This window comes from Gobio gobio (assembly GCF_949357685.1).
Source record: "Gobio gobio genome assembly, chromosome: 20".
NCBI classification, from domain to species: domain Eukaryota; kingdom Metazoa; phylum Chordata; class Actinopteri; order Cypriniformes; family Gobionidae; genus Gobio; species Gobio gobio.
Window position 1 is genome coordinate 17,233,687 of NC_137113.1, and position 25,923 is coordinate 17,259,609.

Below are 25,923 nucleotides of genomic sequence, written 5' to 3' on the forward strand. Positions count from 1 at the left end.
CTCCAGGTTGTGTTTGTCATGGTGAGGTTCACAGGCTCTCAGCAGTAAGTTGAGGACAGAGCATTAGCCCGCTGTGATAAATATTGTTGTAAGATGGAGACAGAGAGACCCGCGCCGCACCAGATGTTTACCCTGAGTGGAGAGCACTGTGTGGGTGAGGATGACTCCAAATATGTGTACTCTGTGATACTTCCGCTCCGAGGACGCTGCGTGCATTTCGAGCACAGCTCCCGTTTTCATCCCAACTTTCCAGAGTTCAAACAAACCTGTTTATAATACACTGGTATCAAATAATAGTTGCGCATCCCTAAAGGTTTCTAACAGAGGGATTTAACAGTGACAACACTCTGATAGTCTTGTAATTCAGCTCTTAATCAAAGTAAACTCGCATCTTGATGGGGAAAGCAGTTATACTCTCCCGGTCCTCTTGCCCTCTCTCTCCCTGAGCAGACTACTGAGCTGGGCCGTCTCGTGCTCCAGCTCGCTCTAAATTATTAATGGACAGCTTCAGAAACTCCTGAGGGTTTTAATTATATTGTCATGGTCATTCTCATCTCATTAACTTTTAATGGCGATGCCTGCTTAAAGAAATCATAATATTATTAAAGAATAATCATACCAATTAAAACATTTGCCTTGATGACGGATTGTTTAATACACAAGTTACTGGATTCAATCGAGCCTTCAAAGCTGCTTGGGAGGAGGGCTGAAGCACGCGTGAGCAATGTGACCTTGCACAAGAAGTTATTGTTTTTGCAAAACTTGCAGTTGGAAGTGTATGTATTAACAAGACTTGAAACTGAGAGCAGCTCCCTTCTAGTCCTGATGGTTTCTGTATTGATTTTTTTTAAAGGGATAGTTCACACAAAAAAAGAACATTCTGTCGTCATTTACTCATAAGCCTTTTTTTTCTTTTCTTTTTTTGAGTTCCAGTTTTGTTTGGACACCAGCGTCCTTTAATACATGTCCTTTTGTGCTCAACAGAAGAAAGAATACTATGCAGGTTTAGAATGACATGAGGGTGAGTAAATGATGATGAAATGTGAACTTTCCTTTATAGGCATGTTAACACGATTTGACTAAACAACAGTGGCCCTTTATACCTGGCATTAACATGAATTTCTTATGCAATTTTTTTTTCTTTAACCAAAGCCTACACCTCAATTCCAATGCGTCTCCAGTGTGATCAGATTTGATTACACCTACTCATGCAAAATGCAGTTAACATATTACATTAGAAGTTGTGATGATTTCTTGCATTCCATTTTCCTTCAGTAAAGCAGAGAAAAAGTTTGAATGCACTCTTTTTAGGGAGAGAAATTAGAGAAACAAGATTTCAAAGTGTAATCTAGTGAAATTATTTGTTGATTAAATTGGATGAACAAATTACAAGAGCTTAGCATCTGTTTTCTTTTATGTTGTGATCTGATCACAGTACATCTTCAACCTTTCTTCTATTTGTAGAATGTTTGTAACAACAGATTTTACTTCCATTGTATGGATATAAGTCTAATTAGTTTGAAACAACATGCGGATGAGTACATGACGACATAATTTTCATTTTTGGGTGAACTATCCCTGTAAAACGCATGTTAAGGGCAGCCGTAAAGAGAGCCGTTGTTTTGTTTTATAATCATAATTTTTGTGAAGACAGGGCATTTCATCTCAAAATGGCTGTGATGGCATCCTTATGGCTTCAGAGCTGGAGTATGGGTAAAGGCCTCCTGCTGATGTGGACAGAGAGCGAGAAAGCAAGAGAAAGGGGGTAGTGTTGGGATCAGTGCCCAGCGCAGAGCTCGTGCTCAGCCTTCCCGGCCTTCCACGGAGACCAGGGGCCTGATACCGCATGCAGGTGGTCGAGTCAGTCGCCAGGCAGATCAAAAAGTCAAACCCCTGGGTGGACCTCCCTTTGAAATGGGAATGGGGCAGACATATCAGACAGAAAACATAACCAAGCCCCGCACCGCAGAACAGCTCCATATTCATGGCCGAGCTTAGAGGAGCCAGGCCTCGATCTTCTGAAGGAGCCCACAGTACAGCTGGACACTGATTAAGACATCAGGTTCTCCACGTCTCTGGGCACGAACAAGCCCACTTACTTTGGGTGTTGTGCGTTAATGCGCAAACAACGGGAGTCCCCCCCCCCCCACACACACCCCTTTATAAAATATTCATATTTATAACGCATTACTTGTGAAGCAGAGTAGCTCCGACTTTGTACATCCCGAACAGCTGTAACACTTCTCTGTCACAAAGCGCTCTGATCCCAGCAGCGATTAGATCAGTAGACGTGGTATTGTGAGAGGTGAGCCACACTGTCACCTCTCTCTCTTCCTTGATTTTCCTCTCCGTCTCCCTTTGTTTCGACGTTCCGAGAGTCGTCGTCGGCACGGCGTGATAGCAGACGAGAAGGGGAGGGAGGGTGGCGGGAGAGTGAAAAAAGAAGAAGAAAAAACCCCCCGAATGTGGCTGTATTCTGGTGTTTGCCAGTCCCATTAAACAGACATTTGCAAACAATGTCAAGAGGGAGGAGATCAAAGCGCAAACCCCAGAAAAGCGGGAGCTCTGATGTCCTGAAGATCTCCAAATTTAGACTTCCACCGTATTGGCTCCCAGTTCCTCTCCCAGCTTGGAATATTAACGACGTGCTATGTAGGTCATATAATTAATGTGATTCAGGAGCACCAGTGGGCTGTTGAGGGATGCAAATAGAAAGAGTCATGGGGGCCCTCTTGAAGTCTTGTTATGAAGTTGAACAAAAAGATTTGATATTATTTTTAATTGGAGCTGAAAGATATAACAAATTATAGTTCAGTGTGTGTTTTCCCTCTTCTCGCTCGCCTTTTATTCTTTTATTTATTTGGCTTCTCCCTCGTTCTGCAAAGCGAGGGGAAAAGCCTCGTTAAGATGCTGAAGCCGAGAGAGCAGGGTGGAGAAGTGACGGGGGCACGGCTCTCAGTTTTTTGGCAACAGTTTGGGGAGATCCCGTTTCTGCTCCACATGACCATGCCCCTGTGCGCAAATTGATGTCCGTAAAGAAATTATTTACTGAGTCTGGTGTGGAAGAACTTGACTAGCCTACACAAAGCCCAGATTTTAACCCCACTGAACATTTTTGGGATGAATTGAAACTCCTGACCTCGATGCTCTTTTTTTTCTTCTTCATTTGGTTATAGAAAAAGGTTAGCAAAACCACAATCGCTTACAATTATGTCTGTATCCTTTATAATTAGTTGCCCCAGCTGAATTAAAGTGAAGTGGCATTGATGAGTGTGCGTATGCGTATCATGGAGCGTGGTGACGCGCATCTGCAAGATTTACTACTATAACTGAGTATCTTGTTTCTCTCCTGGTCACAGCTCTCGCTCAGGCCTTTTAGACGCTGGGGTGTTTTGTACCCTTCAGGAATGCTGTGTGTCAGGTTTATTTTGGACAGCAGATACTCAGAGCATCTTGTGTGTCACAACATTTCAGTTCAGATGTCTGGAGCTAACAGTCTTAGTCAGTTTTAGTCAAATGGCACTGTACTTGTGTGTTTTGTGTGTGTGTGTGTGTGTGTATGTATGTATGTATGTATGTATGTGTATGTATATATACATATATATATATATATATATATATATATATATATATATATATATATATATATATATATATATATATATATATATATATATATATATATATATATATATATATATATATATATATATATATATATATATATATATATATATATATATATATATATATATATATATATATATACACATACATACATACAGGGATCGATATATATATATATACAGGGCTCGACATAAACGCTTGTCCAGTGAAAAATAATTTTACTTGCCCGACGGACAAGTATCCTGGTTAAAACATCAAAACAAAAACTAACTAGGGAATCACCAAAGCGCAATAATGATTCTGCATTCAGTTAGTGTAAGTGTAGATCGATAGTAGATAATAATATAAAACAAACTGACGTTAAAGGCCAATTTATACTTCTGCGTCGAGTGTACGCCGTAGTACATTCACGAAATGTACCCTAATGTTAGGGCTGTACGATTAATCGAAAAATAACCGAAACCGACATTCAGAACCTCTAACTGACGTATTTTTCCCATGCCGGTTATTTCGGTTTTCACGTGACTCCGCCCCGTCAGTCACATCAAGTGCAGTTTGCAGGCACACAGAGAGATGCAAGAGCAGTTATCTGTGTTTATAGATGCCCAGAATCACTATAGTAACTGCATGTTTTACACAGTTTATACATGTCAGTTAATTGCTGTTCTTATAGCCTATATGCGCTGCCACTGACACACACACGCTCACACACACACACACACACACACAGAGACGGCGCGCACAAGCCCCGAAGCCAGATCGCTTTCACTTTCGTGCTCATAAAGTTTGTCAAGTATGCATTTAAAGGCTTGCCAGTCTCAACATTTAACGCGATTGTGCACTATTCAAAAACAACAATACGGAAAACTTCTCCGTTCAGTGCTCAGCTTTTTTCTGTGACACAGAGAGCTGAGCCGTGTCGCGTCTCTGACAACACGCGCGCCCTGAAGGCAGACCTTTATCAAGTGCGTCCTCACAAAGTTTGTCATTTGTAGGTGGTTTAAGCCCTGCCAGTTTGAACATTAAAGCGAGTTTCGACCATCCGATGTGTATTATGTTGAACTAATGCCTGATATATTGTGACACACGAACACTCAGACGAAGCTCGCACATCACATGAAGATCGCGCGCAGAGAGCAGTGCAGAAACGCAGTGTCAACGCTGCCCTGTGACTAAAGTAAAGTCACTAAAGTAGCTTAGAAACTCAACCGTTATAGCATATATTTAAAAACCTTTGAAGTAAGTACAAACCACAGCTTCATAATGAATAGAGACGGTATGAGTAATTCACACACACACCATCACTCTCTCATTAATGCATTAAAATAAATGTAATGTAGGCCTATGTGCTAATGTATCTGTATCTGATGTACAACAAGCAGAAATCTGCTCCATAGACAATAACTGCTGAAAGTGAACTGTTTCCTTCAAGTACTTTAAAATCACAAAGAAATGCACTTTTTCAGTAGAAAAAAAAAATCCACCTTTAATAGTAGAACATTTTTACAGTACAAACCTTATCAGTGAACTTACTCAAAAACCTTATGAGGGAAAAAAACAAAACAAAACAAAATTCAAAATAATCGTTCATTAATCGTAATCGAGGTCAAATGTTAAATTAATCGAGGTTTTTATTTTTGGTCTAATCGTTACAGCCCTACCTAATGTGTCCCTTTTCTTGATATGCAATCACTGATTAACATCTTTGGTTTTAATGAGAAAATAAATAAACTATACTCAGCGGATCTATGTATTTATTTACTACCATAAAGAATCGCTGGACTACAAAATATTGTGTTATAGCAGACGTAAGGAACTATCATCCCATTTCTGGACACACACACTCCTATCGCAGATTTTTTATTTATTTATTGACCTGAGGAAGGGGTTCTGGCAGACCAATCACAGCGCTTGCAGTCTGCATAGAATTGACGCGTTGTTACATTTTTGGAGAGGTGCGGGTCAGGGTACGGCGTATCCTACGCGTCTATGCGTACCTACGCGTCTATGCGTATGGTACGCCGTACCTTCTGCGTGCACTCGACGCAGAAGTATAAATTGGCCTTAACACGGTTGTCCTGTTGAGGCTCGTGCAGCCTCTCCAGGAGAATATCGAAAACAAATGAGCGCCGCTCATACAAAGAAAAATTGTGTAGTTTTTATATTTATAACATATGATACAGTTAAGCAACATCAAACAAACAAGAGTGCTGATTTCCTGAATACCATCACGACTGAAAATGACACTGATTTCAAATGACAGTTCCATAAACAATTAATTAACATTTAAGTCACTTACATTTTAGATGCAATATGGACTGCTTTTGTTCTGTTTCAGCAGCGAAAATAGTTCCAAACAAATATCACAGCAGAACCGTGTTACTGAATGATTCAGCGTTTGAACGAATCGGTTGAATCAAAGATTCAATGACCTCTTCGTAAACAACCGCCTAATTCTTGAATGAATCAGCCGTTTGAACAAATCGACTCAATGACTCACTTATTAAGACGGTCCCCTGCTGCCACCTACTGGTGGTTTAGTTTCATCTTTCCAACATTTCTTATTTGTATATTCAAACATATTTTAAATAATCTCATAACATTATTTAATGCAGTTGTAATTTTTCATTGTAAATTTGAATTTGATTGGTAACAGCCTATAGTGTCTTATTCTAATTTAATTTATAGATAACATTTTAGAATATAAACTGAAAGCTGAAGCATAGCCTATATTTAATAAGATTATGGAAAAAATGCCCTTTATAAAAGGTAAAAATATCACAAATATGCATATTTATATATGTCAAAGCAGATTGAACACTGGTGAAAATATTGGTTCAGAATAAATTATATAAAAAATAAAAAATAAAAAAAAAATTCCAGTGAATGACAGATTTACTTTAAGCACGTGAACCGGCTTAATGTCGAGCCCTGATATATATATATATATATATATATACATATACATACATACATACATACATACATACATACATACATACATACACACAGACATGCACGCACGCACACACACACACACACACACACACACACACACACACACACACACACACAGAGAGAGAGAAAGAGAGAGACTAAAACTGTGATAGCTCTAGACACCTGACCCTCATCTCAAAATTACAGTAAATATGGTAGTATTGTGAAATAATATTACAAATGTTTCGATATTTAAAATGTAATTTATTCCTGTGATGGAATATTCAGCAGCGGTTACTCCAGTCTTTTGGCAAAATTTATCATTTTATGGTAATATTCTGAATCAGTGCTTAAGAAACATTTATCATTATCTAATGTTGTCAATGTTGAAAACAGTTTTACTGTTTTGTAGAAAACCGTGGTACATTTATTTGGAGTAGAAATCTTTTGTAACATTATACATTTTAAAGTAGTTTTTTCGCTGATAAAAAGCTAGTTTAAAATATTTTATTTAAAATAACATTGTATTGGAGTATTTATCAAACTTGTCATTACGTCAGTTGACCACTAATTGTCCTTACTGGTCACAATGTCAGTATCATGTGTCAGATTTATGTTTCCGTTTAAGACAAGTTTCATGGGAAGAGACTCTCTCTGCATGTTGTTTGTGCGACTTTTATACTCGATAATGATTACTGATGGCTCCATAGTGTGTGTGTGTATTTGTGCATATACCGTCAATGTGTAAAGCTGTAAAGTTTCATGAGCATCTAAATGAAGAGTGTGCGAATGTGTGAGTGTGTATGTGTAGCAGGCTGCTGGGTAGTTGACAGGCCTCTGGATAAACCCCTGTGGCACACACACACCTCAGCCTCATTACCCACTGCTGAGAGCATCATGGGTAACAGTGACACTTAAACTGTGTCTCTCCCACTCCTATTAGTGTGTGCTGATTGCCTGCTTTGGAAAGCACACACATGTTTGGGCTGCAAACAAACTCAGGACTGACATGTTAAGTGATTCGATTTTACATTAGGGCTGCATCGTACTGAAAGAGAGAAACAATGCATGTGTATCCCTTCCATTATACTACAGGTAGCAGCATCTATTTAGCCTCCATTTTAGGGTAGGACATAATAATATAGGACAGGAATCAATCTTTTCTGGCTTAAGGGCCCCTCACCCAGACTTTTGTGCCATCTAATTATACTTAAAATAATTGTTTAATGAATTTAATACATTAAATGTGTTTTTTAATGTAATTACTTATATATATATACCTTGATTGACAGTTTTCCATATATTAGAACATCTGACAAATCTGAAAATATTGACAATTTTTTGCCTCCGAAACACGATTTAATTTCATAATGTTCGTGAAACTTGCAGATGGTTGCATTGAGCTCAACAAATATCAGATGAAGTGAGTCATACTGTTTTTATCCACTTTTAACTTTTACAGCAGCACATCTCTCTGGCATGTCAATATGTTTCCTCTGAGAACTTCAACACTAATGTTATCCCATGCCTTCTGCAACTGAAGCCAATGGCTTTCCTTTGAATGTACAATAGATCTGTCCAGTTTGTGTAACATTGATAGTGAAATAGGCCAAGCTTGTTTTTTGTAAGGAAAATGACCTAAATCTGCTTATGATGGCTCTAGTGTTGTAGTCAAGACCACCTAAACCGAGACCAAGACCAGCGTGTGCCGAGACCAAGAAAAAGGCCAAGACAGGGCAAGACCGAGTCGAGACCAAGACCAGACCAGCACTCCTTAAATTCATCTAAAAGATCCATATCTACTGTCTGAGAAATGTCTTATATTTAATGAATAAATACAATTACAATAGTAAGACACTATAGCGCTGTTACCTATCAAATCACTGACAATAAAATTCATGGCACAGAAGTTGCATCTGAATTGGTACAATTACACCAGCATAAATAATGTTCAGATTAATTTAACATCAAAACATTAACATTATTTAACAGTCACGAAATCCTTTATTCAACCGATTTGTTTAAAGCAGCTGATTCATTAAATAACGAAATGTTGCTGAATTCGTAAAGACACAGTTTAAAATTAAATTTTTTAATATTAACTTCTTGTTTATTGAATGTTAGTATAAATCAATATCATTTGCAATCACGCTTATAGTCATGAAAACAGCTCTCTTATATTTATAATTATGTTATAAACAAAACTAAATCTCAGAATTTTGTGGGAATTTATATTATTTTTGGGCATTTTTGAGACAATGCTGCATTGATTTTGAACCTGGAAAAGAAAATCACATTACAAAGAAGTTATTGATTGCATTTTAAGCAGTTTGATGATAAATCAGACAATGCACCACCAATTTAGTGATATCCGTGCAGTTGTGGTCTTGACTGGTCTTGAGATAAAATCCAGAGTTCTCTAAGTCCGAGACCAAGACAAGACCGAGGAGAAATGCAGTCAAGACTGAGAGAAGACCAAGACCTTCAAAAAATGGTCTTAAAGGAACACTCCACTTTTTTTGAAAATAGGCTCATTTTACAAGTCCCCTAGAGTTAAATAGTTGAGTTTTACCGTTTTTGAATCCATTCAGCCGATCTTTGTATCTGGCGGTAGCACTTTTAGCATAGCTTACCATACATCATTGATTCTGATCAGTCCATTAGCATCTCATTCAAAAAATGACCAAAGACACTTCAATATTTTTCCTATTTAAAACTTGACTCTTCTACAGTTACATTGTGTGCTAAGACCAACTGAAAATTAAAGTTGCGATTTTCTACACCTATATGGCTAGGAACTACTTTCTCATTCCTGCGTAATAGTCGCGGATCTTCGCGGCAGTACCATGGCTGCAGCAGCACAATGATATTACAGCGCCTGAAAGTAGCCCCCAGCTAGGTAACTTTCAATGTGACCGGCACTAAGTTCGTGTAGTTGCAGAGAAAGTTTCAGGCTTGCAGCCGACAAATTGTGTTGTGGATTTATCTGTGTGATTAGCCATGGTTCTGTGTGTTGTAAAGGGCTGTGATAGTAAGTCGAAGGTGAATACTACAAACTATGTTTCACAGAATACCAACGAATCATTGCGCCGCTGCAGCCATGGTACGGCCGCGAAGATCCGCGACTCCTAGCCATATAGGTGTAGAAAATCGCAACTTTTCATTTTTAGTTGGTCTTAGCACACGATGTAACTGTAGAAGAGTCAAGTTTTAAATAGGAAAAATATTGAAAGTGTCTTTGGTCATTTTTTGAATGAGATGCTAATGGACTCTTTAGAATCAATGATGTATGCTAAGCTATGCTAAAAGTGCTACCGCCAGATACAAAGATCGGCTATTATTTGAAATATGTTATATTATCTGGTTTTAAAACTTTTAAAGACATACATAAGTGATTAAACCATGTTTCTTTTAACCATACATTGTAATATAATTTTATTAAAAGTCATATTATATATACTACAATATAAAAATGTATATAATATAATTAATTAATATAATATAAAAATATAATATAATTAATATAATTGTATAACTGTATGTACATAACTGATATATTAGTCCATAGACCCCCAGACCTGAAAACCATGGGTGTATTAAGTAATAGTTCCATTATGGTTATGATATTTTTTTTTTATGATGCTGTGGTGACGGAATGCTTCAGAACAATTGGTATTTTACCCTTGAAAAGATCCTGCCTTTTACGTCAGTCGATCTTTTCCACTTTTCCAATTATTAAACACTGTGAGGTCACTGTGTATGACATTGGAGTGACGGGCTTCTCCTCCTCTGTCGTTTCCGAACTCGTAAAGGTATCGCTCGTCAGGGTGTTAGCTGCGCTGTTCTGAGATCAGTGACTACGTCCCCCCTTGAAGTGGCTGCAGTGTCATTCCAAGGGCAGTGTGGCGTTTGATCTGGTGTCAGGCGGCTGTCGCGGCACAGGGCCCTGTGATTGTCCTGCGGGGAAGGAGACAGACATCACCTACCTACCTTCAATGAAAACTTCCTCTGGAACTTTTTGATTGACAGTGGCATTCGTCATGACGACTAACTTTTTTGCCCTCTGTTGTGTTTTCTGTTCTAATACGTGGTAAGAGTGTGCATATTTTCTGTCTGGTCTAGTGAAACTGAAACACTGTGTGTGTGTTTATCTCTATTGAGATCCTTTCATTTTTTTGGAGGGAATTTAAGCATCCATCAAATAATTTCAAACAGGTAAAAAGCTGTTTGCATTAATATACACATGGTGTGTCATGCCATTTGCCTGGTTCTCAGGATTTTTATGCCTATTTATGACATTTAATATATATCTCTATGCATTCCTTTAAAATGGCCTATTTTCCTCAGTCAAAACACCCATTATTGCAGGTATTGTAGTCAATTAGATTTTAAATGTGTAACAAGGTTATTTTCGTAAACGAAAACTGAAACTAAGACTAAAACTATTGGTCAAAAACATTTTCGTAAACTGAAAAAAAAAAAAAAATCATAATAAATGAAAAACTAAACGAAACGAACAACTCTTACTGAAAAACTAACTGAAATAAAAGAATAATTATCAAAAATAAATATTCATTTTCGTAATTATTAAGCTCTCTTTACTGTGGCAGAAAATATGACCTGTAGCTGTTGAGGGAGTGTCTGGCGCTACAGCGCGTGAAGTGAGCTGAGGAGATTAACCGCGGCACTGTCCTGAGACGCGACGCATGCAGTGAACACATCGCTAGTCCTGTTCAACGACTGTTCACAGAGAATGCGTTCGTGGCAGTGAAATGGGAAATGACACAAGGTAATGAGACGCACGTTGAACTTAAAGGGTTAGTTCACCCAAAAATGAAAATTCTGTCATTAATTACTTACCCTCATGTCGTTCGACACCCGTAAGACCTCCGTTCATCTTCGGAACACAAATGAAGATATTTTAGTTGAAATCTGATGGCTCTGAAAGGCCTCCATTGGCACAATGCACGGTTCACTCTCAAGACCCTTAAAAGGTACTAAAGACGTCGTTACAAAGTCCATCTCACTACAGTGGTTCTACAATAACTTTATAAAGCGACGAGAATAGTTTTTGTGCGCAAAAAACCCCTAAATAACGACTTGCATAGTGATGACGATTTCAAAACAAGGCATCATGAAGCTTCGAAGCGTTATGAATCAGTGAGCCGAATCATGATTCGGATCGCGTGTCAAACCGCCAAACTGCTGAAATTTGGCGATTCAAACCGCTGATTCGACTCAGTGATTCATAACGCATCGAAGCTTCATGATGCCTTGTTCGTCATCACTATGTAAGTCGTTATTTAGGGTTTTTTTGCGCACAAAAACTATTCTCGTCGCTTTATAAAGTTATTGTAGAACCACTGTAGTGAGATGGACTTTGTAACGACGTCTTTAGTACCTTTTAAGGGTCTTGAGAGTGTAAAGTGCCATTGTGCCAATGGAGGCCTTTCAGAGCCATCAGATTTCAACTAAAATATCTTCATTTCTGTTCCGAAGATGAACGGAGGTCTGACGGGTGTCAAACGACGTGAGGGTAAGTAATTAATGACAGAATTTTCATTTTTGGGTGAACTAACCCTTTAAGCTCAATGCTTTTAGAATGCCATTTCATACGCGACGCGAGACGCAGGTGCAACAGAAACTATAGCAAGTAATACTGTGTGTTTGAGATTTCATGTTTACATAATATTGACAGGCTCAAAGGTGTCATCATTGTTTTTACAAATCATTTACTACTTCTGATATTATTATCCGTGTGGAGACATTTCCCCTCAAAGTAGGGAATACCAGGACACACACACACACACACACACACACACACAGACAGCATATACACTTCATTATTTAATCACACTGTCTTCACAACAGTTTGTGTTGGCTGTAGTCAGATGGCAATGCCTACATTGTACTAGCCTTCTGAAGAAATAATCTTTAAATAAATAAGCTTTTAATTGTTTTACAATATTTCATCTTTAAAATGAGTTTGTCTGGAATTTATATTTTTACTTTGCTTTTATTTGGTTCTTTGTTCAATCTGAGACCATTGTTTGTCGTATAGGTCCTTAAAGGTGAAGACCAACTTTATGCATGTTTTGTAAGATTCCCCTCTCCGTTAAACATATTTTGTTGGACTGTCCTGGGTTAAAACACGAATGCTCTTTTATCAAGTTATTTCACTTAAAGATTTATTTAGAAAGATTATGCATGAAAAGATTTTGGATTTTTTTTTTATCATAAATTGATTTAAAACATATTGTAAAATATGACTTGTCGTGTTTGTTTGCTTGGTTTTATTGTATTTATATGATATTTGCATTTTTGTAATATAATTTTTGCCATGAATATAGCTTTAGATGCTGACATGGCATTAAATAAACCAATCTGTATTCCCTTATTTTATTTTTATTATTACGATATCTGCACAAGAGTTAACTCTAATCTGTGCAAACATTACACTTTGCTGAAATTAAAAATCTTGATTTGGTCTCTACACTTCGTTCTGGTAACTCTGCTAAACTATAATTACTAAAACTAAAACTGAAACGAAATATATAAATACTAAATAGAAATGTGATCACAAAATAAAAACTAAACTAAAACTAGCAAAACAATTTATAAAACTAACTAAAACTAAACTGAAATTTGTTTCAAAATTGAAAACGATAATAAAATAAAAACTATAATAACCTTGATGTGTAATACAACAACTAAAACAATGTCAATAAAGGTCTTATATATATTTTTCTTTCTTGTGTTCAATTTGTTTAATATTTTTTAAAGCTGCTGTCCGCAATTTGATTTGGTAAATTTTCTACTAAACAGAGACACTATTTTTGCTAATAAACTTTAGGTGGAAACGAACACCAAATATAAATCATCATAAAATCATCAAAAAAAATCAACTTTTGTCATCTCCTAAGGATGAATTCCACAAAAAAGGGTGTGATTTCCTGAATTGATCCTATTTATCTGGTCCCATATTTGTTGGTTATTTTGTCATCAAATTTTTGGAGCAGGCACTGTCTCCCGTTTCGCATCCTGTTTCACTCCCTTGGCACGGAAGCGTCCTGTGTATGTGATGTTTTTTAAATGAACAGTCAAGGCAAAGGTGAACAAGCAGGGCTAGTGACTCTTCAGTCTCCATGAGAAAGCCGCATAGCAGCTACATATGCATATACTTCATTTCATCTCTGCATAAGCTTTCAGACTTCTCTTTGTTTTTTCGTCTTTCATTTTTTCTCTTCACCCCCTCCCCCGACTTCCTTCACTGCTCCAATTAATGTGTTTGTGTTTAAATTAATAAGTGAATTGATAAAAATCTCAGTGTCAGTGGGTGACAGGTTTTGCGTGTGAATGTTTGTATGCGTGTGTTTTGTTTTGGAGAGAGCGAGAGAGCTCACGCTGAAGGCCCTGAGGCATGTAAGGACTTTATGGCTCACCTCATACGCTCATTAAGGCTGTTGTTCGGCTTTTGTTGCATAATTACCTAATGGCAGCTTTAAAAAAAAGGCTTCACTGTCTTTGACTGACAGCGTATTGCTCTTACGAGTTATCTTTGTCTCCAAAACCTGTCTTTTTGTCTTTGGCAGAACTAAAGCAAGGATGCTTTCAACATCTCTAAGAGGCGGTGTGTTGACGGTGACTTGGAGTGTGTTGTTACAGCTTGTACCAACTGTACTACTGATGTTCAGTTTGAATGACTTCTGAAGTTTGACGTCCCCATAGTTATTTTGTACTGGCAGAGATGTGCACTTGGGTCAGATGGTCTGTGGTAACAGTTTTCTTTCATTCTGCCCTGTGCTGATTTGTTGAAATACCTGAACTTAGGCATGTTTGATAATTTGATTTGGATGCTGATACAATCGGTTGTTTCCAGGACATTTCGAAAGCATTCTGACTTTTTCCCTGCACTTGAAAAGGAAGATCACTAATGCTAAAGGAAGGCCGGGTGCATACTAGGTAATGTGATGGTGATCTAGGTCATAGTTCCTCCTGGACTGATGAATGATACAACCTCTCTAAATGTCTCATTCATTGGACGTTTTTTACCCTGCAAATTGTTCATGCATGACCACTGAAAAATGTCCTCCTAATACTATTGGATTATGGGAAAGTGGTCCACACAGACAAAAAAGCTTTAGAGCACAGGCTGTTTCACAGGAACTAGCTAAAAAGTTTTATTTGGTTAGTTTGCAGCCCACTTGGAAACATAAAACTAGTCTTTTTTTTAATATCCTCTTACAAAATAAAATGCTGACATGAGACCGCAATGGTCAAACATATTTTCAAATCTATGCAATGTAACATTACTGACTTATCCTTAATGGGCGTCAATTCTCATTTCATCAAATTTGCATTTAAAAAAAATATATATTTATAATATATAAACTATATGTGTGTGTAAATGTACAGTATGTATATGTATTATACAAATTCTGTTGAGATATAATGAAATATCAATCAACCATAAATATTTTACATATACATTTTACATCTTACAACAAGAATTATACAATTAAATAATGAGAATTATTATATTTTATTTTATTATATATTATAATTTTATTTCATTTTGGTGTCTCATGTTATATTATATTGGTGTCTCAAAAAGTGTCATGCTCACCATGGCTGCATTTATTTAATAAAAAATACATTAAAATGTATAATAATATTGTGAAATATTATTACCATTTTAAGTAACGTTTCTATTAATAATGTTTTCTATTGTAATATATTTTATATTGTAATGTTGTATGACAAAGATGATAGCTTAATTTTATTAATGAAAAGTTTGGGAAAATTTACCTTTGTGAAGTTTGATACACAGAAAGAATAAAGCCTGAGTTGCTCAATTCAACTTTTACCCTTGTATGAAAGTCCCATCTTTTTGCTTTCTGCTTGTCTCAATGTGCTCTGAATGTGTACCGATCCTAAGTCAGTTGTAATTACAGGCGCCGTATGCTGGCACAGGCTAATGACAGGTCTGTGGTCTGTTTGCTTTTGTTTGTTTGGAGTACAGCGCTCCACAGTAGGGTATCTTCCCAGCTGGCAGTGCGTGCTGGCCCTTGGCTGTGTGTCTGGGTTGGAGAGGCGGCCGGTCCTGGTGCTACACCAGGCCTTATGCCAGCTGGAGCTCCTCAATCCTCTGCTCTCTCCTCCTTTCTCCACTTTGTCAGCGGAGCTTGCTCGCTCGTTCTCAAGCTGGCAGCCTCCCCCGGCAACACCCACGTTTGTTTGCACCTCCAGGGTCAACAGCACCCTGTCGCTACCTGTCTTTCTGGATCACACCTCTCTCCCAAAGCTACGCCAACTCCCAAATTGAAAAGTCTCTTTTGCAAGATCCTCCACAGGGATTTACTAAGTGCTTCTGTCTTTAATCCAGGTTATTTTGTGACTGGGTATTATTGACTTGATTTACTCAAGCTTGACTCCTAATATGATTTTGGATTGAGCAAAATGATGTAAGCTCAAAGTCAACATGAAATCCAAATGAACCCTGTTTACTTTCTTAAAACGTGTTCCTTGCACGATACATTAGTGCACATGTGCAACATTTTAACATTAGTTAATGCATTAGCTATCATGAACTAACAATGAGTTACACTTTTACGTCATTTATTAATCTAAGTTCATGTTAATTTGTACATATTTTACAATATTATGAACAAACATTCAATTAAACTTACATTCATTTAATATTGGGAATTAACAATGAACCAAAGTAAATAGTAAATGTAAATATAATTCAATAATTTATTATTTTAATTTATTTACAAATAATTTATTCATAAACATATAACTATATAAATAAATGTTGTTAAAATGTTGTTAATTGAGAGAACATGAACCCTGCTATATTAACTAATGTTAAAAACATTTAACCTTATTGTAGTGTCTTCACAAGTGTTCATAATCTTAGAATTATAATTACTTGCTCCACCTCTGAAACAATATTGTTATTTAACAACTAATAACTACATTTTTGTTTTCCTTCATTGAACTAAAGCTGAAATAAAATATAAATATTACGTGAATAACGCAAACTTAAATCTTGTATGAAAATTAGCAATGTTGCCTCGACAATGAACTGAAATAAATTTAATTTGAAATACTAAAATTACTAAAACCGAAATGGAAAAACTAAGCATATAAAATTACTACAACTAATAACGGGAACATAATAATAATAAAATGATATATATTATATAAATCAAAATATGAATACATTTTTCTAATAGTGTATAAATAATACTAAAAATGTAAAAACATAACCACAACTTTCTTTTTTCTGTCATCAAGACCACTTAACTTTCAACCAGTGGGTGCCAGCAGTGTTTGAGGAGATGAATAGCAAACTCTGGTATGGAACATCCTCATTTCAAGATCCAGTCGGTTCTCAATGGTTAAAATCCTGCCCTTTTTTCCTGTTTCACTCAGAAATATGTTCAATTATGGAAACAAACTGGGTTTGAAAAGTGACATTGACGTATTGTGGAGCAAAAATGTAAGTTTGTGTTGACTTCGACAATGACAGAAAGAGATTTTTGACATTTTCTGGGCATATGTTAGCATTGTTAACATGTACATATAGTGTGAAAGTGAGTGTGAAAGCTGCAAGATTCATATCAGCTGATGTGTTTGTGGTTGAGCTTTAACTTACTTAACGGTTGTAATGACTAGAGTTAGAGATGGATTGGACACTGACATTTTGTTGACAGTGAGTGAGGTCATACAAACATTCTGTTCCATCCTCTCTTAGATCCAGAGGCTAAGTGTAATTATGTTGACATGGCCAGTGACACGCACGCTCGCACATTCTCGAAGGAATGGGCTTCATTCACAAGAGCTCTGTAATTAAATATCCTACCCAATTCAAGTGCCAGCATCACTCTCCCTCTCTCTTTCAAATAATCATCCATGGCCTTAGAGCTGTGTGTGTGTGTGTGTGTGTGTGTGTGTGTGTGTGTGTGTGTGTGTGTGTGTGTGTGTGTGTGTGTGTGTGTGTGTGTGTGTGTGTGTGTGTGTGTGTGTGTGTGTGTGTGTGTGTGTGTGTGTGTGTGTGTGTGTGTGTGTGTGTGTGTGTGTGTGTGTGTGTGTGTGTGTGTGTGTGTGTGTGTGTGTGTGTGTGTGTGTGTGTGTGTGTGTGTGTGTGTGTGCCTGGCTATACTTTTGAGTGCCATAATGTCCTTACTTATAGTGAAACATTATGACAACCGACTAGTGAGGACATTTTACTGGTCCTTACTAGTTAAAAAGGCATATAAATTGGCCAATTTTTTTAAAAAATTTTTTAGTTCAGTCTAATGTTTTGCATGTTTCTGTGATGGGTAGTTTTAGGGGTACGGGTTGGGTTAGGAGAAAATGTTATCCTTATAATCTGAAAAACCTAACATCATGGGGTACATTATGGGGTGAGTAGAAATTTTTGTTTGTTCACATGCATATTATCCATCCAGAAGTTCTCTGGTGACCCGGTCAGTCCGTTTGTGTATTTCACTGTTTGTTTGGTTACGATGATGCTTCCTGTCTGCTCGCCAGTGCTCAGGAAGAGTCAGCAGTGATGGCGCCAAGGCTAACGTTGTCAAGACTTTATGAGGAGGTTGTCAGGACTTTAGCCCCATTGGCCTGGCAGGCTTGTGTCACTTTCCCAGCCTATTTGCTGATGGGGTTCAAATCCCAAACCTCAGCTGACCTGAGTACATACCTGCTCATCACACACATGCGAGCGTGCACTTTCCGGAGACATTTTTGTGATGTTGCCAGACTGTTTGCTTGCTTGAATGGCAGACACACAGAGGTTCTGTGCCTGCATTTTAAGCCAACCTCGCTGGCAGACTTAAGCTTTATTTAATAAGATGGGGATGCGTAAAGTCCTGTCTAAAAACTGCCCTGTGGTCAAGCATTTTAGGCTTCACATAAACCATCTTAAACACTGCTTTCCTTTCACAAATCTTTCATTATAGCTTTTGGTAGGGCATGAAGCAGAGCAAATGCAAAGCATCCAGAGAACAAACAGTGTAATGCGAGTATCTAAAGTCTGAGGCATTTTGTCCTGCCTTAATGTTCTGTCACATCAGTCAACTCAGAATAGATCCTGTTTACTTTCTAAATACATGTTCCTTCAGGAAAAAAATCCATCCATCCATTATTCTATCTATCTGTCTGTCTATCTACTGTATCGTTCTGTTATCTACTGTTTTATCTAATCTGTCTGGCGTTCTATCTTGTATTCTGACTTAAATTTTTCATGTTGTCTTTCTATTGTTTTGTCTATCCTTAGGCCTGTACTAGTTTCAAAGATCAATGTACACAATACATGTAGTTATTGTCTCCCAAAAGAAAGAACCGATTCTGATCTGCCTGAAACAAGTCGTCAGTAATTCTTACTTCCTGCACGGACCTACATAGGTTTGTAACAAATTTGCATAATTCCAGCCTATGGTCTTCACTGGCTGACTGTGACCTGCCCTCAAACACTGTAGTTGTAGCTGAGGCTTGGTTAGTGTTGTCGACATGGCTGTTTTCTGCGCTGCAAAAGCAAATATACTTTGCATGCACTCCCAAAGGATGAGGATTTGGGCTTGAATTGATATGTAAAACCAATGCCAACGTTACTGTTCATATCACTGTGTGTACAAGCACTGAGGAAGCCTCCAGAGGAAGCCTCCTGATATTCCGATATACTTATGGCCGTTTTGTTTCTGACATGCGTTGTAAGATTATTTATTCCAGTACATCATTACATTCAAATTCCAATTTTGCAATTCCTGTTTGGTACCTCAATTCAAATTTTAGAATTTAATTGGAATTTGAATTTTTCATGTTTACTTTAATCTTTTCAGAGCTCATTTGTTTGATTAAAAAGTCTTAACATGAGTATTTGTGTATAATATGTTTGCAATATTGTAGTCTTCAGGCATCATACACTCCTTGGGCATACTGTATTCCTTCGGCTTATTTTGCTCTCACTGTGTGCTTTTCTTGTAGTCAATTCTTGAGTTTGTGTATTGTTTTTTTTTCCACACTAGATGCCCTAGCCTTGGACTCCTATCCAGAGGGTGAGAGCGGCACACATTGTCTCCTGCCAGTAAATCAATCGATGGATGGAGTGTTAGCATGCTCCTTTCACCTCCCTTCACTCTGGCCACCTCGCTGTAGTTCTAACACTATCAGCACCAATCAGCGGCTCTATTTATTCATTTATTCACTCTATGGAATTTTGCCCTCCTGTTTTTCCAGAATGGTATATTGTAACAGGAACCCTCAAGGTTCCTATTCACATCGTTCCTTCGCTCTCGAGTCGTTTTCTTTCTTGTCGTTGTGTCTTCAGTTGTTTTGTTTAGTTGTGGCTTCTTTGTGAGGTTTATCTTTCTGGGGCCAGGGTCTCTCCTCAATTGAATAGGCTCGCTCTAGCTGTGCCTGGATGATGAGCAGGCCAGGGCTACGGCGCTGAGTTGGGCTGTATTGTGGTCCTCTGAACGGGGTCTTTGTGATGACCCTTCCTCACAGACCAGTACAAAGACAGCAGTGAGGAAGGGTCCACTGCAAGCCTGCAGCAGTGAGAGACTCCCAGACCAGCACATAATGACCAAAGACGCGTGTGCCATTGTTTTGCATCTTCGGTCCATCCTGAGAGTAATGCTCTGATATACAAATATACATCACTCTATGTTTGAAATTGGACTTTTGTAGCTTATAGTCCATGTCTGTTAGCTTTGAGGTCATCTGTACTGCTGTGATAAAGAGGAAATTACACAGAAGTGAAAACTGTGGTAGTCAAGTGAATCCTAAGGGTCTTTTTTATGGCCTTCCTTTCAAAGAAATGGATGACACAACCCATATGTAGATGAACCTTTATACTCATAAAGTCACTCAGCATTTAATCTGTGGTCATTATCTTTTAACAGTTTTTAACTCTTTTCAGTTTTCTTCTGACTATTCTGCTCTGGTCTGCACACAACATTTACACTGGGGATTTCCAATGCCACCTACCTCTTGACTGTTGATGTGATCTCAGGGAGAGAAATTTTGTTGGCCCCCAGCAATATTAGTGTTTACATAAGGCTGCAGGCCGTGGTAATGAATGTGTGTTCTGCTAAAGGGCCAGAAGACCAGACTGAAAATTTGATGTCCATGTTAAAACCCTCAGCCTCGCATTTTCACGCTATTCTGTTACAACTCTTATCTTGTGTGTTTTTTGTATTATTATTTTTTTATTAAGGAGATGCTTTTATTAAAAGCTAAATTTCAAATAAGGAACATCAATATATATATATATATATATATATATAAGATATGAAAAAGGTCTGCACTCTAATAATATTGTATTAACATGAGATAAAAAAAAGTACAAACTTTTCGGCTCTTTGCCTTCGTCAGTGTGACAATTTTACTTGTTCTCAATAAATATAGAAAGTACGCTGCAGGTCTTCAGGTGATCATGATCATAACTGAACAGTCAAATAATCAGTCCACAGACTCCAGTTTAGATCCATCTAGAACATTAAATAAAAGACAAAATATTTTTTTTTATATAATTATAAGATATATATATATATATGATAAAATGCAAATACAATTTTTTTATTATATATGTAATATATAATTAATTATATATTATAATTAAAATGCAATATTAATTTAATATATTAAATAATATATTTATATTTAATATATTAAACATTTGAATTTGTTTATTTTTATATAATATAATATAGTATAATTAATATAAAATAATATAATATAATTTAATATATAATAATATAAAAGACACAACTCATTTTCTTTCATTGATCCAGGCCAAAAGCTGTTTGCAGTCATGCAGCGTGCACTTCATTGCATTAGAGGCTGTATTATTAATACACTGGATATTTATTGCACCATATTTTATTGAAATTCCTGAATTTAGCCTTTAGAAGGCCCTCTAGCCGTTATTATGTAAAGTGCTTAGATTGTTCAGCCTCATCTTTCTAGCGCTGTTTGATGTGTTGGTGGTCAGGACTGGGTGCTTTTTAAGCCAGCAGGAAGGAGTGACCGTATTGAGCCGAACTTGCATCTGGGTCTGAGTACTTCCTCTCCAACCTGCTGAATAAAATGTTTTCTCCTGTTTCCCCTTCTGCTAACGGTAAACACTAAGATCCAGAAACAAATCAATGGCGCTTTCCTTTGAAGTGCCTAAACGCATTACGACGGCTGTGTTTTAATTGGCCAAGAGAGCCACAGATCAATACGTGGTGTAATTGGCTGACACAGGAAGGGTGTGAGACTTTATTATCATTAATATTTAGACATGATCTGGGAGGACCTGGGTAAGGTTAAATGTACATCAGCGGCAAGCGTCTTTGATCTGGCTGATAAGTAGATCGATTTGGAAGCTAAGAGGTCAGGTTGGATGATGGGCACCCATTTTTATCAGTGCAGAGAGGTTTTGACTCGGCAAAATCCGGCTAAACCGGTACAGGGAAGAGAAACAGCATGAGTCTCACGACCAATGTCATCAGTGTCACTCAAAACCTTAACTATTGTAAGTCTTGTTAGGTATCCATGGCTATAGCTGCGTGCTGCTCATCTATTTCTACTTAGACACTGCGTCTATCATCGAGTCTCCAGAGTAAGTGCTTGTAAACGCACACCAGCCTGGAGAGGGTGTATTGAATACAAGTAACTCAATGACCCGGCCGAGTTTTCTCTCACCTGAGCTTGGCTGGGTTTTTGTGTGGCTCTTTTGTATGGGCCGTGTAAGTGGATCTATGGGAGGAGATACCAGGGTGCTCTGGGCTGGAGTTGAGGTGGCAGGGCCATCGGTTGCTGTAATCCGATCCCCCGTTTGTTGAGACGAAAATGGCCACCGGCCGGGCTCTCCCCGTCTCGCACCCCGCACCCTGCCCCGAGGGCTGATGTGGGCCTAGACGCATGTTCCTGTCTCTCTGCGCATCCTTGTGTATTATTCCCACAGGTTTGATTCCTTAATCATTGTACTTAGTAGGACAAAGATCAGTGGCAGGTGAAACAATGGCCAACGTCTCAGTTTTCACGGGCTGTGACCTATTGCCTTACACAACTAGAAGGCCGAGGTCACATGGGGCTGACACACATTTAGCATTTTATTAGTGTGTAACTGTTTGGATGGTGTTAGTTTTCCAAATGACACTTGAGTTAGGGTTTACAGAGTATGGCTGTGATTTATAAGTACTGATTCAGATGGGGTTGGGATCTAGTTTGGACTAAAGTGGGAGTGTCTTTTAGGGCTGAGCGATAAAACCATAACGATATGTATCGCGATAGACATGTTATCGAAATCAATAAAAAATTTGTTCTATCATTTTTTTTCTTCGTCGGAAGAAACCAGAGGTTGCGAAGCAAGTTTGGTTGCATGAACAAAGGCACTCACTCTCTGGTAACCAAGCAACGTAGGGAGTGACAGGCTAACAGCCAGTCATGTAACTGTATCATGTCTGGTTATGCCATATCGTTGTCTCGTGTTGGATTAATTCTTCAGTAAACAGAACCGGCGTGGAGTGACAAGTGTAAAATGAGTGCCGCAGCGAGCGAGGAAATTGTTTAAAAAAAAGGGAAACAAGTCAGCTCAGAAAAAAATGCGATTTAATTCAGTTTTTTTTTATCAATTCACAGCGCTAATATTTTGTAGTGACTTGAAGTACTTGGAGTGCAGTGAGTAAATGTGATGTGTGTTACCTCAATAAATTTAAGGGCATTCCTATTTAATGTTTTATTTTCTATTATATTAACATTAAAAGCACACAATTTTTTTATGACTAAAATAACAGTTAAGGGTAAAAAAAACTGAATACCCAAAAAATTTAATAGAAAAAAAGGAATTAGCAAAAATTAAAACGGAATTTGGGGAAAAATAAAACGGAATATGGGAAAATTTTTAACGGATTTTATAGGGCCCTACAATTGTTTTTGTAAGGGGAAAAAACGGATTGGATTCAGGCAGGATCAAAATCGCAAAGTATATCTGTAATTAAAAAAACTACCTGACATCCTCAAGGAAAACTAGACATAAGAATAGGGCTTATGTCAAACAAGGTCATGCTCTTATACACATACAGTGCCATAAATAAAAGAGAGCCATTTTTCAATAGATCTAGGGCCTTCAGCTGTGTCATTGGTGAGCACTTACGCAGTGAGCACTTGTGCAGTGTATCTTCGTTATTTGCTTCATTCATCTTAAATCTAAACTGCTCTTTTCAAGCAGCTCATTCTAGCACCTTGACCGAAACGAATGATCAACATTATCACAGAAAAATTCAAGAAAACCAGAATGGAAAGAGTGAGCAGAAAGAAACATACTACAGATCGTAGTCAGAATTCATGAATATTAGAAAACTGTGTTTGGAGTGTTCTCACAATGTCCTGCTCAGTCATATCCAGGTGATCTATAACCCTTTAATTCACTGAAAGGAAGTAAGAAAAATGGCATCTTCAGCTTCACTTCCATATCCATTCCCACTGGAGGTTTTGTACATAAAAGCTTAATGAATGGACCTAAACGAAGCGCATGTCGGCTCGTGTTTTATCTCTCTTTGTGGCGGCCTGACATGAGGCGGCCCTGTCTTTGAAACTACCTCTGACACTGTCAGAGCTGACTCTCTCAGACTGACAGAGAAAGAGAGAGAGGCTGATCAGGCCTGTCTCTTTCGCTCTTTCCTGAAAAGCCTGTCAGCGCACCGTTTGATCGTAGCCCGGAAACAAGCCATCTATAGGAGCCAAGATTAACTTAGGGTATTAATCATACGTACAAATGAAGCACAGGTGAGAAGTCTACGTCACCCTCTGGACGGCGTACATTAATATAAAACAACTTCTCAACCAGAACGCTTCGTTTTCCGGGAATTATGCATTTAAAGGTTTAACCCCTGCCCTTGATACCTGTGCTGGCGAAATAAAATCAGTTTCCGCAGAAGACAATCGAGGGAGGTTAATTCAAATTGGACACAACCTCTCCTCCCATCGGCCGTTTGTTTCATACTTTCAGTTTGAATTCTCAGAAAAGGATCCGATGTCTTGATTAGGTGGCCGGCACCATTGTTAGTAGATGGCCGACTCACAATAAATCCACTGTTATTTAATTCCCTGCTCCTTGCAGAAGCTTAGGCAGTCTTAACAAATTCATTGTTAACCGTCTGTGTGTGGGCGATGTCTGTGTGTGTGTGAACAAGAGCAAGAGGTCATACAAAGACCTTTCTGTCATTATGGCAATGTTTTGTCGTGAGGAATAAAATGGGTTTTCGAACAAGACATGGCTGTCTAGTGTACCTCAATGCATTATTCGTTTAAATTGGGTAGTTACCTGACTGTTGTAGCTGTATCTGTTCTGTTAATTTATCTCTAGCATTGGGATCGGCTCTGTCTGCGTGTGCTTATATACTTGAGTGTATAACGTGAGTCTTTAGCAGAGGTAATGGAAAATAAGGAGAAGATGAAGGGCATCTTAAAGTGTTCGCACGGCCACGGCTCCATCTGTTCGCTCACTTTTAATTGTTGTAGAAGTGAAGACGGGAAAAGGGGGCGGGATTGTTCTCATCCTCTCCGCAGAGGTAGTTCCGTAACATTAAAGAAACAGCTGAGGAACCGTCCAGATTATCGGCATGTAAATAATCTTATTTGGTTCCGGTCCCTGCTAATGAATGTCATTTACTTTTAAAAACCAGGACTAATTAACGCCCAGCGACCTCCTCTTCCTCCCCAAAGGGAATAAGTCTCAATTAGGCAGAGGATGATGGCTAATATTTTCGTGGAAAATCTGAATATGACCGTATGCGTACATATGCTTTGCTGACATGGAAAATAACCTTGCATTTAATTATGTCCCTAATTTATTGTAGGACTCAGAAAAGTGTGTTTTATTGAACGCTTAAAGATTCTCAGGGCTTTACTTCATAAAGACTTGCTGTTAGAAACCCATGACGGTCGGTCTCGTCTCGAGAGCGGGAGGCGTAAAAAAAAAAGGTCTGCTTTTTCAAAATAAAGCCAGGAAAACAAACAAGAGCCTCAAATTAGATTTCCCAAAACATAACATTCTCTCTTATTAAATGCCCACTGTGGCCAAGAGCCTAAATAGAGAGACTCTGCCTGTGCTCTGCCTTTTCTCACTGAGCCATGCTCTCCTCCATGGCCGTTTTAACTATAGTATTTAACTAAACCAGCAGCCTGCCACACAGGCAAAAATATGCAGCTCCAACTCCATGTGTAATTCCAGTTTTTTTCTTTCTTTTTTGCCGATTTTTTCTTTTTTTCTTCAAATGCCGTTCCATATGAATTTCTCCCTTCTTTTGATGAAAAGTCAGTCTGCCCTCCCATCAAACTTCTAACTCTGCTGCTTGCGTGGGA

The 25,923-nt window shown here is 38.0% G+C and overlaps 1 protein-coding gene across 5 annotated transcripts in view; it reads left to right on the forward strand.

Moving 5' to 3' along the window:
* Window positions 1–25,923, forward strand: part of vti1a (vesicle transport through interaction with t-SNAREs 1A) — a 157,282-nt gene that overhangs the window by 106,109 nt on the left and 25,250 nt on the right. Inside the window, exon 8 of one of the 5 annotated variants that reach the window (XM_079846029.1) lies at window positions 985–1,021. The exons of the other annotated variants lie outside the window; for them this stretch is intronic. Coding sequence (XP_079702155.1) covers window positions 985–1,009 — 25 coding nt within the window. The 3' untranslated portion in view covers window positions 1,010–1,021. The remainder of the gene's footprint in view (window positions 1–984; window positions 1,022–25,923) is intronic. 5 annotated transcript variants of the gene reach the window in all.